The 15152-nt window shown below is 53.4% G+C and overlaps 1 protein-coding gene across 1 annotated transcript in view; it reads left to right on the top strand.

The window, feature by feature from the left end:
- Positions 1-15152, top strand: part of NISCH (nischarin) — a 173523-nt gene that overhangs the window by 57903 nt on the left and 100468 nt on the right. Inside the window, exon 5 of the mRNA XM_086939404.1 lies at positions 11792-11955. Coding sequence (XP_086795530.1) covers positions 11792-11955 — 164 coding nt within the window. The remainder of the gene's footprint in view (positions 1-11791; positions 11956-15152) is intronic.

The following is a 15152-nucleotide window of genomic DNA, read 5'->3' on the forward strand; positions in this document are numbered from 1 at the left end:
ACCCATTGGCCCCCCACCTTCAATCCCGAACACAGCCATCCGGCCCACAACCCTGGGGTCGGGCGGCGAAATACAGAGGGGGATCCGTAGGATGCTTGAGCTGGTCCGGATGATACACTGTCCGTCATCTGCTTTTCTAAACAAGCCTATAAACCCAAAGAAAAGGAAAGAAAACCCCCACCCACAAAGAACTACTAAGCTAAGAAATCCCACCCCACCCCACCACCAGCGCCAGGGAGCTACCTATACAGGATCTGCCATGGGACCCACGGGGAAAGCAATAGGACCATCAGTACAATCGTTTACCGGGACTCGGGGCGAGTCGCTCCTTCACTTTCCGAGTCGCTGGGGGCACAATAATCCCTGAGGGCCTGAACCAACATTTCCCATTCCAGCGCGGCCTCCTGCGCCTTCTCATTACGCTGCCTCCAAGCTAGTTGATATCTCAGCGCGCTCTCCCCCTCCGCCCATTTCAAAAGCTCACTGTGCCATCTGCTGCCTGTCGGACCAACCCGTGCCTTCCAGTTCCTGGTCACCTCTCGCTTAGCCAGGAGGAGCCCTAGGTCGACGAATTTACTAGAAATTTTATTTCTGGGGGTATGGGGGAACCAGTGCAGGAGCCCCACCGCCGCATCGAATGACAAGGCTCTCCCCGTCACCTCCTCCAGGGTCGTCTCTACTTCCCGCCAGTAAGACGACAGACCTGGACATGCCCATAACATATGTAGGAGGTCTGCTTCCGGAGCCGGACATCTGGGGCATGCCGCCGAATTCGTGGCAAAATATCGCCGGATTTTCACCGGGGTTAGATACGCTCTATGGAGAACGTAATAGTGTACCAGCTGGAAACGGGCGTTGCGAGTGCCCTTCCAGGCTCGTCTCACCAACTGGGACCAAGTCGTCTCCGGGATCTCCCTACCAATGTCCTCCTCCCAACGGTTTCTGAGAGTGGTGAGAGGAGCTAACCCTTCGTCAATCAACCTGCCGTAGAGGCAAGTGACCGCCTTCACCGTGCCCGCCGACATCATCACGTACTGGCACACCTGAGATAAGGGGGGTTCCTCCTGCCCGTTCTTCCAGTGTGCCTGGATCGCTCTCATAATGGCCGAGTGTAGCAGAAAGTCACCACGGGGGATCTCGAAGCGGTCAATAAGATCTTGAAAGGACAAGAGCGCTCCGTCCTCGTATAAATCCCCAACCAGCTGTAAACCGGCATCCTCCCAGGCCGCCAAGCGCGACCAATCCCCTCCATGGGGGAGGGCCGTCAACATACCCAACGGTATTTCAGGCGCGTACGGGATCCTCAGTTGGCCCCGGGCGTGGGCCCGGTTCCAACACAGGCGGATAGTCCGCTCCTCCATCGACAAGTCCCGAAGGGCCAATCGCTGTCGCAGCGCTATAAAGGATAGAACATGCCTGGCCATGCCCGTTCCCCTCCCGTCCTCCGGGCCCCGGAATTCCCTGGCGACCTCCTGGGTGAAGGTCTGGAGCTGCGCCGCCAGATAATACTTTTCAAAATCCGGCACCGCGAGCCCCCCCTCGTCTTTCGGTCTCATCAGGGTCTTGAGGGCCACCCGCCGGCGGCCCGATCCCCAGAGGAATCCGACCACCATGGAGCGTAGCAGTCGAAACGTGGCCGGTGGGACCCAGATCGGTAGAGTCCGGAAATAGTACAATAGCCGGGGAAGCGCCACCATTTTAAGCAGGGCGATCCGTCCCGCCACCGAAAGCGGCAGCGTGGCCCAAAAGGCCATGCAGCCTCGGAGTGCCCGAATGCTGCGGGCAATGTTCCCATCTAGGAGGTCAGGTTGGTCGTGATAAACAAACACCCCGAGGTACTTAAAGCAGTCGGGTTCCCACCTAATCTCCCTACTCAGGGCAGGGGCAGGAGTGCCCCTGCGTACCGGAAAAAGACAGGTCTTGGGCCAATTCACACGTAGGCCCGAGACCTCCCCGAACTCCGTAAGCGCCTCCGCCGCTCCACGTAAAGCGTCGATCGGGTCCTCCAGGAAGAGCAACAGGTCGTCCGCATATAGTGAGACATCATGCGGGCCCGCAGGCGTCCACAAGCCCGCATAATGGGCTCCCGATCGAAGGTGCAGCGCGAGTGGCTCCACCGCCAGCGCAAAGAGAAGTGGGGACAGTGAACAACCCTGCCGCGTGCCTCGTTCTACCGGATACCGCGAGGAGATCAGTGGCCCCGCCCGGACCCTGGCCGACGCGGAGGCGTATAGAACCGCGGTCCACCTAACAAAGCCCTCCCCGAGGCCGAATCTCCGCAGTACCGTGGAGAGGTAGTCCCACTCCAGGCTATCAAAAGCCTTCTCTAAGTCCACCGACAGGACGACCGGGGACGGGGCATCCACGAATGGTTCCCCTAGCAAACGGAACAACCTGCGGATATTCATAGTCGTGTTCCGTCGTGGGATGAAACCAGCTTGGTCCACATGTACCAGGGAACTCATGTGTCCCAGCAGCCTCGAGGCCAGGATGCTGCTCAATATTTTATAGTCCACCGTCAGCATCGATAGGGGACGGTAAGACCCCGGGTCGGACGAGTGGCGGCCTGGCTTCAGGAGAGGAACCACCAACGCCTCACACATCGAGCTCGGGAGTCGCCCCAGCCTCTTCGCCTCCCTGTAGACCACCACTAGTCGAGGGGCTAGGAGGTCAGCGTAAGCTGCATAGAACTCCACCGGCAGGCCATCTAGGCCCGGGGTCTTGTTTCTCGCCATCCGTTTGATGGCCCCACGGATCTCTCCCAGCTCAATGTCGGATCCCAGGGCTTTCGCCACTTCCTGCTCCACCGTGCGGAGCTCCAGTGGACGTAAATAATCCTCAAGTCGGTCAGGATCTCGTGCGGAGCGACTACGGTATAAACATTCGTAATAATGCCGGAAGCAGTTAAGAATCTCCGGTTGGGTGTGCACCTCGGTGCCGTCCGCCTGTCGCATACTTGTCGTCGATTGGGATTGGCGCGTAGGGTTCGCCAACCACGCCAACAACGCGCTCGATCTGTCCCCCTCTGCGATGGACCGGACTGTGTAGGCCTTATAGTCAAAACAGCGGAGCCGTTCGACCTCTGCCGCCACCTTCTCCCTCGCCTCCGCCGTTGGTACTTGCAATTCCGGGTGCCCGGGGCGCCGAAGTTCAAGCTCGCGGAGTTTCCGATCCGCTGCATCTAAGTCAGCCAGGATAACCCGCCTCATGCCCACCTTTTTAGAGATACAATAACCCCTCACCACTACCTTAAAAGCATCCCACTCTAACGCTCTGGTACTCGCGGTGCCGCCGTTGGATGCAAAAAATTCCACCACCTTGTCCCCCAGGTCCGCCCTGAAAACACTGTCCTCAAGGGTCTCGGGTTGCAGCTTCCAGGTGGGCACCGCCGGCCTCCCGGGGCACCAGCGAAGGTCCAGCAGGAGGGGGTTATGGTCCGAGATGGTCCTGGATAAGTACTCGGATCGGACCGCCGCCGAGACCAGTTCGGGCGACCCCAGAAAGCCATCTAGTCTGACATGTAACTCATGAAGGCTCGAGAAATACGAATAATCCCGAGCTGCGGGGTGATGCGCTCTCCAGATGTCCGTCAAACCCCAGCGAGTCTGCCAATCCTGACGACCCTTAGCTGTGCGACGAACCGGGGAATCGGGAAGCGGTGGATGCGAGCGATCAATGTCCACGTCCACTACGGAATTGAAGTCTCCGCCAAGCAGAAGGGGCCCGGAGAAGAAGTGGGCCAACGAGCCCGACAACCCGGAAAGGAAGGCAGTCTGGTCCATGTTAGGAGCATACACACAGCAAACGTTCAAGTCCCTCCCTCCCAGTGTTCCCGAGATGGCCACATACCGCCCCTCCGGATCTACCACTGATCTCGTGACCTGGAAGGGGACCCCCGCCCTGATCCATATTAGCGCCCCTCTAGCATAAGCGGAGTACGAGGTGGAAAAGACCTGCCCCCGCCATCTACGCTGTAGCGCCGCCCCTTCCGCCTTGTTCAGATGAGTTTCCTGCAGCAGCGCCATTTGCACTCCCCTACGCACTAAATAAGCGTGGACCTTGTGGCGCCTGGACATAGTATGAAGCCCCCTTACGTTCCAAGTGACACATTTCAAATTAGCAACATCAGCCATTGTCCCATAATGTTCTCGCACAGTCTCCCCCTCCGGGTCCCCACAAAAAAAAGACATCATTCCTCCCAGCGCTGATGGCGGCCATTTCCCCCAACCAAAACCAAACCCCCCAAGAACGAACCAAACCCTCACCCACCCACCCCAGAACAGGACCCAAACTATACCATCTAGATCCCATCCAAACCTCGCCTTCCAGCAACCCAATAACCCCAACTAATCCCACGGTCGCCACCGTGGGAAGGCCTTAAGGGCCAGGTGCGGGCTGGGCGGAGGCAGTGAGCCCTCGACGCTTAGGCCACCAGGACTATTGCAAGCCCTAACCAGTGTCAACAACCCTCCCGGGGCAGAAACAGGGGCACCCCCCCCCCCCCTCGTTGTCAGCAACTTATGGACGGCAACCGCCTCCCCCCTGCCGGGCCCCCACCCAAAAAAAAGGGCAGCGAACCCCGTTACCCTTGTCCATCCAAAAGGTCCTCCACCGATTTCGGTGTGATCACCGGTGTATGGGCACTATCAGTCACTGAGTCCTCCGAGTCCGATGGTGCCACCTCTTCACCCAGGTTGTCCTCCTCCTCGATAGCTTCGTCCCGTGCACCCGACAACTCCGACAACACTTCCAGCACTCCCCTCCGTTCCGACGACGTCTCTGCAGTGGAGGGCCCTCCCGTGCGGCCGCGGCGATTCCTGATCCTCCTGGATCGCCGCCTCTGTTCCGGCTCATCTGCCTGTTGGGACGAGGAGCCGAAACCATCTTTCCCTGCTCTATAGAGCTCGAGCCAGGCACAGACATCCTCCGGGGTGTCGAAGAACTGAGTTTTGTCGTCGATTATGATGCGGAGCCTTGCAGGGTAGAGAAGCGAGTACTGGATGCCCTCGCTCCTGAGCTCGCGCTTGACCGCCAGGAAGGAGAAACGCTTACGTTGAGTCTCGTAGGTGTAATCCGGAAAGATGTTCACCTGACTGTTCGCTACTTTGAATGGACCATTGCGCCTGGCGGCATTAAGGATTAAATCCCTGTCCCGAAAGTGCAACAGTCGCGCCACCACCGGCCTCGGGGGGCGTCCCTGTTGCGGCGGCCGCGCTGGGACTCTGTGGGCACGCTCCAGAGTGTAGAAGGAGGATAGCCCCTCCAGAGCCACCGTGTCGCGGAGCCAGGCCTCCAAGTATGTCACCATGTCGCCATCTTCGATTTTTTTCCGGGAGGCCCACGACACGAATGTTGTTCCGCCTGTTGCGGCCTTCCGCATCCTCCGCTCTCTGCTCCAGGGACGCAATTCGGGACAGGGCATCCTTCATCGTCGCAGCCAAGGTTCGCTGCGCCGGCTCCAGGGCTTTCACCGAGCTCTCCACTTCTTTGACCCGGTCCGAAAGTTTGCCATGGTCCGCTCTGAGGAGACCTAGGCTCGTCGCCACCTGGGCAATGTCTTGTTGAAGGGCCGATCTCGTGGTCGTTATCGCCTCTAGGACGCGGTCGAACTGCCGTTGCATCGACGCGCCATCAGAACTCTTTGGGTCCCCAAGCTCTTCTTTGTCCTGGGCTTCCGAGTCCGAGGCGGTCGGGGTGGGCCCCTTGGCTCCTCTAGGTTTCCCCATGTCGCCGGGGGCACTCCGTGAAGGTCCCGGGGTAGGCGTCTCCGGGTGCAGGTGTCGACCACGACCCTCCCGGCTACTGGTCCTCAGATCGAATATAGGAGATCTCCGTCTCCAGGGCTTGTGGAGATTTCTCCGCTTCGACTCACGCCACCGCCACGGCGTCCGAGGGCACCGATGAGGGGGCGGAGACAGCCGTCGCCGTGCCAAGCAGGCCCGCTCACCCGCTAGAGATCCAGGGTGAGGGTCTCCAACTCCACTGGATGATGTGTAGCGCCAAGGTGTCGCGCCTCCCATGGAAGTGGGCTGGCTGGGAAGACGTAGCTAGGTGCGGAGTCGCGAGACGGGCCACCGCCCGGATCACAGGGCGTCCGCTCCCGGGGTCCCCTACAACGTGGGCATCCGCCCGGCCACCCAACCGAGTGCAAAGTCGTCGTGAAAATCCAATCCAATAGGCAGCCAGTGCACAGAGCAGTCGAGGATGGCGAAGTTGGGCGCAAGGCGCCGCTCGCGACGCTCCTCCAAGTCAGTGGGTCCGGCCAGGGGGACAAAGAAGTCCGGGCGCCATATTGGGGCGCACTCCGCGACTCCGCAAACTTCGGTTGTACTCCGGAGCAACCCTCGTTCGAGCCCCACCAAGGGCCCCGGCAGGTCTCCGACGGTCCGCTCAGCCGAATGCGGGGTCTGGGGTGCCCCGCAGCCTCCGATTTACAGGATAAATCCGGGCTCAGTCCCGGAGCCGAGCTCTCAGGCGACCATCGCCATCGGCGCCCAAGCCAGCACATAACAGTTCCATGTAGTAAAAGTAAACAAGTAAATCACTCAGAACACAAATAAACTAATTCATCAATTTCAGCACATAACAGTTCCATAAATCACTCAGAACACAACATGTACATCAATATATATATAAATAGCGACTGATGAAAAATAAGAAACTAAAATAATAAAAGTAGTCACCGTTGTCATGCTAGACGTTGTGAATTGTGAGACCTGAATAAATAAACAGTACCTTGTCTCTTGAAATATAAACGAAAAACATCCCAGAGACTTGCAGGGTATAAAAACAACATAGCGTGCCAGTCGCTGTGACACGATGATGAACACGATGGCAGGCACCCAGAAAGGAAAAGCTTTATGTCAGAAACGCTGTAGGAATGAAAACGCTCGATCCAGGACGACATCAGCGCATTAAGTGTCTTTCACATCGGAAAACGCCTGATAAATGACGACAGCACGCAGCAAATATCACGCTGTCACGTCTTCGCCCGATGGCTCACTGCGAAAATATGCTTGAACAGAGGCGGTGACTCATAGGCTGACATCACGGAAGTAGAACGCTGACCTATAGGCTGACATCACGGAAGTAGAACGCGAGGAGAGCTCACTTCGCCAACTCCTCGAAACACTGAGAAGACGTCATCACACAGCCTGAAGCAGGGGAAAGGCAAGGATCGCTGCAGACCAACTGACAACTCAACCGTCATCCCCAAACTGGACGGTGAGTGTCAGAGATTAAAATGAAAAGCGAAGTAAGTTCAATGAATGTTGCAGCTCCGTTTAGTTGAGCGCGCTGGCACCAATTACCACCTAAACACTGCTCCAATTAACTTCTCAATTTAATGAAAACGGAAGCCTCAGAGTGGAAAAAGGTCGCAGCCTGTACACCATACTTGCAGGCAATGAATTGAACAAATAAAGTTTCTTTCCTTAAAAACGCCGCTCATTTGTTTGACAGCTACAATCCACACTTTGAACTAATCCAGTAATTGGTCTCAATTATCCTCAAAGGTTTATAAACAAAACAGCCGCTTCAGATAAATTGCTGAAGGGTTCACATCTTTGCCCTTAATAATATAAATAGTCATTTAAGTTGGGTTCAGAACATCGTAGCATGAAATATATTTAAGTTTTCCACTTTTTAACTCTGACACCAGTCATAGCTTGAACTTTTGACGCTCTTGTTAATAAATCTGCCAATTTAAAATTCAATAAGCTCCACAAAGTCCAACGCTTGAAACATACCTTTATAGATGTTTCCAGTAGGCTGTCAGATGTGACATGACACCGGTGGGGCATCAAAAGCCTTGTTTGTCTTCTTTTAAAAATTTTACTTCTCATCTCTGTAGTTCCATGTTTCAAATGTAGTTCCTGCACACGTAGTTCTTTCTGCCTCGTCGCCATTATTGCATTCATAAAAGTACTTATTTATGTAAGTAGATCCAGTAAACGTTGGTATTCTTAAGTAGGTATTTATTGGTTAAAATTAGTAAAAAGGAAGGTAAGAAGGAGGCCCCACCGGGAGCAGCATCCAGCTGCTCAGCCCACTCAATCAAACTGACTACACATTCAAACCATGCACACAGGAACATTCCAATGACATCACACACACAGGCTGAGCAGCAGGGAAAGAGATGATCAGGATATAACACACCCCTCAGATTGGGAATAAGAGTGGGAGCAGTGCCATTGCACAGCAGATCATCCTGAATCAACTTTAAACAAAGAAGAAGACTGGACTTCGACATTCTGCTGCTCAGAAGACTGAAGAGAATCTCCCTTGTGGCCTAAGAGTGGCCACCCTGTGAACACAGGCACCAACCAGCAACTCGACGTCTGCTTTGCCGCCGCCTCCCGCCGGAGCCAGAGCCCAGCCCGACAAGACCCAGACTCCCAGACCTCTCACAGCCCGATCCACAGTCCCTGCAAAGAAGGAACCCGTGGAGGCACCGAGTGACGTGGGACCGGACCTCGTGAAAGACACTCGAAAAGCTGACTGCGCAGCAACCGAGGCATCCTCGACGTTGTGCTTTGGGGACTGAGAACCCCCACCACCGAGCAGCCCCTGCACCGAAGATCAGCCCCCCAGCATCTCCACGATCTGCGTGGGGCCCTTTTGCATTGTGCCACTCAACGCGCCATCACGGCCACTAGCCACGTGGTCAGCGGCCATCTTGGCGACGAAACTGACGAACTACACTGTGGGTCTGGTTGCTCCAGACTTGCCCAAGCTCCCGTGAAAAGGAGCACTCGCTCTGGCCTTGCTGGTCCGAGTGTTAAGCATCTTTCGATTCCTGCGTGGCTTGCATTAGCCAAGGCCTGTTTGCTCCGATCAGGTCGCCGACACCGCCAACAGCGAGAAGCCTGCTTGGGACAGCTCGTGACCGACTCCTGGACGTCCTCGACCCCTGGTGTCCACATGGCTGCAGAGAGAAGCTACACCTCAACGCCTGTTTGCACCCGACATCGCCTGGTTCCAATCTGGTTCCACGGTAGTCACTGGCTAGTGACTTTGAACATTGTCCCCTCTGCTTTCAGGTCTTCACAACTCCAGATCCACCCTTGGATCCACCGGAACTCTTCACCAGGCCAACTTCTCACACCCTCCCCCTCCAAAAGACAATTTGGACAAACATCATGCATTCTACAACACGTTTGTCATTATATATCCAATTGTATTGTCTTTTCAAGCAGAATAAATGATGACCTTGTTGTGCACCAGGGTGCGACTATCCTAGTTGGGGCCCTTTAATGTTTCCCTCACGATCACCCTCCAACAGTGGCCCTCCTCTCTCCATAGCCCCCCCTCACATGTATTTCATTCGTTTCATAGCACCTCTCATACCAGTGTAGGGTGTCGGAGCACCTTACATCACGCACATACCTCCTGTGACTCTACCGCCTAAACCTCTGCCTCCTTCACCCTGATGCCTGATGCCTGCCTGCTATGACTTTGCTGCCTCCTGTGAATCTACTGCCTACACCGCCGAATAAATACCTTTTTTTCGCATACCATTACAACGGAAGTCGGAACAACGACTTGCTGTAGGGGGCGCTGGATATTGGAATAGTATAATTTACTATTCCAACTCCAGTCTGTGCGGACACTAGGGAAGGTGTTGGATTTTAAATCCAACACCACCTTCTCCCTCAAGGCAAGTCGTTTTTCCTACTTGCGTTGTAACAATATACAAAGTAACGCGGTCGTTGTAATGACCACGTTTTTATGGCATGCGTTGTTCCACTTGTGAACTAAAAGCTGTTTACCCACACCGCTGCCTCCTGTGAATCTACAGCCCACACGTCTACCCCCTGTGAATCTACTGCAGACACCTCTGCCTCCTGGGAATCTACTGCCCACACCTGTGTCTCCTGTGAATCTACCCCCCACACCTCTGCCTCTTGTAACTCTACTCCCCACACTTCTGCCTCCTGTGAATCTACTCCCCACACCTCTGCCTCCTGTGAATCTACTCCCCACACCTCTGCCTCCTGTGAATCTACTCCCCATACCGCTGCCTCCTGTGAATCTACTCCCCATACCTCTGCCTCCTGTGACTCTACTCCCCACACCTCTGCCTCCTGTGACTCTACTCCCCACACCTCTGCCTCCTGTGAATCTACTGCAGACACCGCTGCCTCCTGTGAATCTACTGCCCACACCTGTGTCTCCTGTGAATCTACTTCCCACACCTCTGCCTCCTGTGAATCTACTCCCCACACCTCTGCCTCCTGTGAATCTACTCCCCACACCTCTGCCTCCTGTGAATCTACTCCCCACACCTCTGCCTCCTGTGAATCTACTGCCCACTCACCAACACTCTCCGACGACATCCTCGGGACGTCTGTAAGTTCTGCAGCGATCTTGAGGCTGTCACAGGGTGGATGACTGCCAACTGTCTCCAGCTTAACGCCAGCAAGTCTGAGATACTGCTGGTGGGGAGAGACTTGGGCTGTGGAGTGAGCTCTGGTGGCCTGCCTCGCTGGGACTGTCACCTGCCCCGAAACAGGTGGTAAAAACCTGGGGGTTTGGATTGACAACGCCCTTAGCTTTCGTACCCAATCCAAGAAGGTGGCAGGGACTTGTTTTGGGCTAATGCAGGGCTCAAACCACTGTTGGGTTTCTTTGATTCCCCCAATCAGGCAGGTTATCGTCCAGGCTTTGATTATGTCAAAACTAGACTATGCCAGTTCCCTTTATTTGGGGGCCCACCTGTCCGAAATTGTCAGACTGCAAAGAGTTCAGAATGTGGCGGCCCGAGCTCTCCTTAGCCTGCCTAGGAGGTGTACTACTTCTAATGCCATCCGTCGCCTCCATTGGCTGCCTGTGGCCAAGCGCATAGAATTCCAGGCCCCCTGCATTACGTTCAAAATCCAGAATTTTTCATCTCTTGGTATCCTGGCCAATCTGCATACTTTCGACACCCCCTCCCGCCTTCTTTGTTCTATGGGACAGAATCTTGTGGCTGTCCCTAGGGTGAGGAGGGTCCGTGGTGGAGGGCGCTATTTCCGTGTGTTGGCCTCAAATCTGGAACGCGCTCCCCACTTCCATCCGCAGTGTAAAGACCTATCTGCTTTTCCGTCAAGCTGTCAAAACATTCCTCTTCCCTCCGCTGTAAATTGCCTTCTGGCCACTAGCTGTGCAGTTTTCTGCTACCAGTGCCGGGACCCACTTAGCTGGGACAGACATGCGCTCTATAAGCCGTCATAACATAACATAACGTAACCTCCTGTGAATCTATTGCCCACACCACCTCCTCCTGTGAATCTATTGCCCACACCACCTCCTCCTGTGAATCTATTGCCCACACCGGCACCTCCTGTGAATCTATTGCCCACACCTCTCCCTCCTGTGAATCCACTGCCCACACCTCTGCTTCATGTGGGTCCCCTTCCTCTGCTGATGGCGCTCAGGCTAAGCTAAGGGTAGTGGAAAGAAGAGAATCTAAATACCTGATGGAGAGGCAGAGCCCTCTCCACCGCCCCTTTGAACATATAGAATCATTTTTCAATATTTGCATTGATGTGATATGAAGGTTTTGAAATATTTACATTAGTTCGCAGTAAATGAGATGCTTGACCCTCAAGTGCTGCATCTGAAGCTCACGTGATAGGGAGGGCTGGGTGTGGGTTATGTGGTCAGGTTCATATGTGTGTGTGTGTGTGTGTCTGCATGTGCATACATGTGGGAGGGTGTGTGTGTGCACATGTGTGTCTGTGTATGTACATGTGGGCGTGTTTGTGTGCCTGTGTTCCTCTCTTTCTTCAGACATCTCTTTCTCTTCTAGGCGAGCAGTTGCTTTTGGCGGGTGAGGTGTTCAGCATTCGCCCACTTCAGTTGTATGCAGTCACCCAGCAACTGCGCCAGGGGCGACCCACCTGTGCCAGCGGAGATGCCAAGACCGATCTGGGCCACATCCTGGACTTTGCGTGTAGACTGAAGTACTTAAAGGTGTGTACCCTCTTGGCACTTGCTTTTAAATAATCAGAGATGTGAGTAAAGGCGGTCACTGGACCTTCACAACTGTTTGTGTGCGAGCCAACCACTTAACAGGGAGGCACGCCAGAGCCGAGCGGAGGGTCTGCTGGGCTCTAAGAGCCCGGGGAGGAGCCGACCCCTGAAAATGTTTGGTATGTAAGCCATGCAACAAGCACTGAGTTAAAATATGATGAATTCACTTTAAAAATGTCTGTTCTTTAACATGTGGTGGGCTTCAGTACCTCCCGTTATATCGCTGCATTGAGAACTGTTTATTAAAACCGAAAAACGGGTACCGCATGAGCAGAGCTTACAAATGAGTACACTGCATGGGGTCACAGCAGAGCTGAGCATGCGATGCTCACAAGCAGACAAACAAAAGTATGTGGGAGACATGAAAAGCATAGTGCATGCGACCCCTAGGGACACGAGAACCGAGCTGACCAGCTCTCGCCCTCTTTGCGGTGTAGAGTGGGGTCTGTTTCTTAGAGCAGAAGCCGAAGGCGTGGCACATGAATCGTAAAGTTCACCTACAGGATTGAGCTCTTTTAAAGAAAATAACCCTTGTGATCTGTAACTGTGAGTAAGTCCGCTGGAGTTGCACCGACTTCAAAGTAATCCAATTTAATAGTGAATCGTGGAAATTAGGCCCCCCTGATCTATAAAGATGAGTAGCCCTCTGCGATAACCTCTCAATAAAAGCACGCCCACCTGTCCGGTGCCCTACCGCTGCTCAAATCCTGCGTCTTTGTCTTCCTACTAACACTCCATCCGTACAGGAAGCCCAAAGTCCCAGTTTGTAACTGGCTGTCATAAAAGAGAGCACTACATGTCGCAAACAAACCTAACAAAGAAGAGGTGCGGCTCGCGGCATGGAACTAGATGGACTGCTTAATTTGCTTTTGTGTTTTCTGTTGGCAGAGAGCCCTCACCTCCAAAGAACTGTATAAAAGTGCCACATCTTATGTACTCATTTACACATATGCATATTTGTATTTCAGTTCATGTTTGTATTTTTAAAAAGGAGAAAGTTACAGATGCCGAAGATCAACCACCTTAACCGTACTGCAAGGTTGGGCTACTGAAGGTCTGGTGACCGAGGCTCGCTACAGCAACAAGCAGCGAGGGGAAATTCGAACACTTTGAAGTCAGAGAAAATTGAGAAGGCCAATAAAATAAGAGCAGTGTGGGCTTCTAAATTAATTAAATAACGTTTGTTTACACACTACCTTGTGCTTGAAAAATGTCAAATGCCGTCAGCTGAGCTAAATAAAACTACATTCCGAAAACACGAGCCGATCGAAAAGCAAGCTGTTTGGGCTTCTAAAGTAATTAAACAGACTGTTTACGCACAATACCTTGTGGTTGAAAAATGCCATCAGCTGAACAGAAACACAACATTCCAAAATAACGAGCCGAGTCACAAAAAAAAATAGTCTGCCAAAACTAAAATAAGTAAACCGAAGGGAACGAGTACATGTGATCGGGCCAGCATCCATGGGAGGGAACCAAACACTAAACAGAGGGACAAATAAGAGCGAGGCACCACTGAAAAGCAAGGATATCCGAAAAGCACACAGAAGAACAAATGAAAAACGATGAGCGTGCTTGAAGACCAAAGAGTAGATACAGCATGCCTTGAAGGGACAGTGCATGCGCTGCCAAGGCGAGACCTAACCAGCCACACAGCCCCATCCCCAAAGAACTGCCTGTGATAAGGGGCCGCCCGGTCTGTACACAAGAAGCTAGGAAAGCTCAAAGAACATCTCCGGAACGGATTGGAGTACACAGACGGCGAGAGCTGCTGACTTTGGAACTTGGGAATGAGGTCCGAATCCCAGCATTGGAGCTTGTCTCAGCATCGTGTGATTCTCCGCAAATCACTTCCTCTCCCTAAGAATGTGAAATCTAATGCTTGAATTGCATTTGTGTAATCCCTATTTTGGGGTCTGTAACCTTGTAGATTGTCTCCCATTCCACCCTGGTCATCTGCAGCACTTCTGCTTCCTAGCTAGGTTTGCACTATATATGTACCAATAAACTCAGTTACTCCAAGGGGCTTTATTATAGCCTTAGAGCTTGATGTAGCGCTCTCTACCTGCCATTAAAGGTCCGCTCCAGAGTTAAAGGCCTGAGCCAAATGCGGGGACCTTTAACAAGGGAGCGGACCTTTGATGGCCGGTAGAGACCGATACGGAGGGCTCTGAGACCAGGCGCGCAACACCCATTGAACTCACCGGGCTTCAGCCCCCCCTGTCGTGTGTGGCAGCCCGGGATGAGACCGATCCTGGGCACACACAGAGCCGCACCCGAACGTTTCACAGGTCTTTAAAAGACCATTTGAATGTTAATTAGGCCTTGCTGTTGTTTCACCCCTTGTTGGAGCCCCTGCAGATCCACTCTGCCTACTAATTAAAGGTTCAGCCCCCCCCGAATTTTTTTCTTAGCCCCCCCGAACTTTGGCTCTAGTTGCGCCTCTGTCTGAGACTATTAGAACATTACGCCCCTGGAGGGCAGAATGTTCTAACTTGTAACACAAAGGCCTCACGGGGCCGGAAGGGATTTAAAACCCCTCGGGCTCGCTAGGCCTTTGTTAAACACTGCCATGTTTGAGCTCCGGGCTTCTACCAGCCATTAGAAGCCCGGAGCATCCCATTGCCTTCAATGGAGCTCTCGACGTTCCAATCATCAACTTCAGCCTCCTTCAGCCATTCGCTCCTTTGGCTCAGGAACCTTCAGCCATTGGACAATGTCGATGAGAGTTTTGATTTGCCCCTATGACTTATTTTTGTGTCTCTTTCTTTCCTATTGGTGTTTGGGAAATGTCATCTGCTCCCTTGTAATGCAGAAGTGTTAATGTTACACTGACAGTGCACCTTCTGTCATTACACATTAATTCTTTCTCATCCATGCATGGTGTAGACAAGAAAATCCGACTTCAATTGTGCAGCGAATATTTTGTAACCTATCTTTTCACTCTCCAGTGAACGGTGTAAATCTTTAACACGGGAGCGCCATCTAGAGGCTGCATTCCAAAGTGCAGCATTCTTTGCCTGTCCCCTGGTAGTTGATCGGGCCGGCTATCCCTTACTGTCCAGAAATTGTTTTTTAATTTATCCTCTTTGAGGGCCTTCCTCGAAGAGCAATCATTTTCTGGCCCAGGCCCTCCA

Source organism: Lissotriton vulgaris, chromosome 9, assembly GCF_964263255.1.
Source record: "Lissotriton vulgaris chromosome 9, aLisVul1.2, whole genome shotgun sequence".
Classification (NCBI taxonomy): Eukaryota; Metazoa; Chordata; class Amphibia; order Caudata; family Salamandridae; genus Lissotriton; species Lissotriton vulgaris.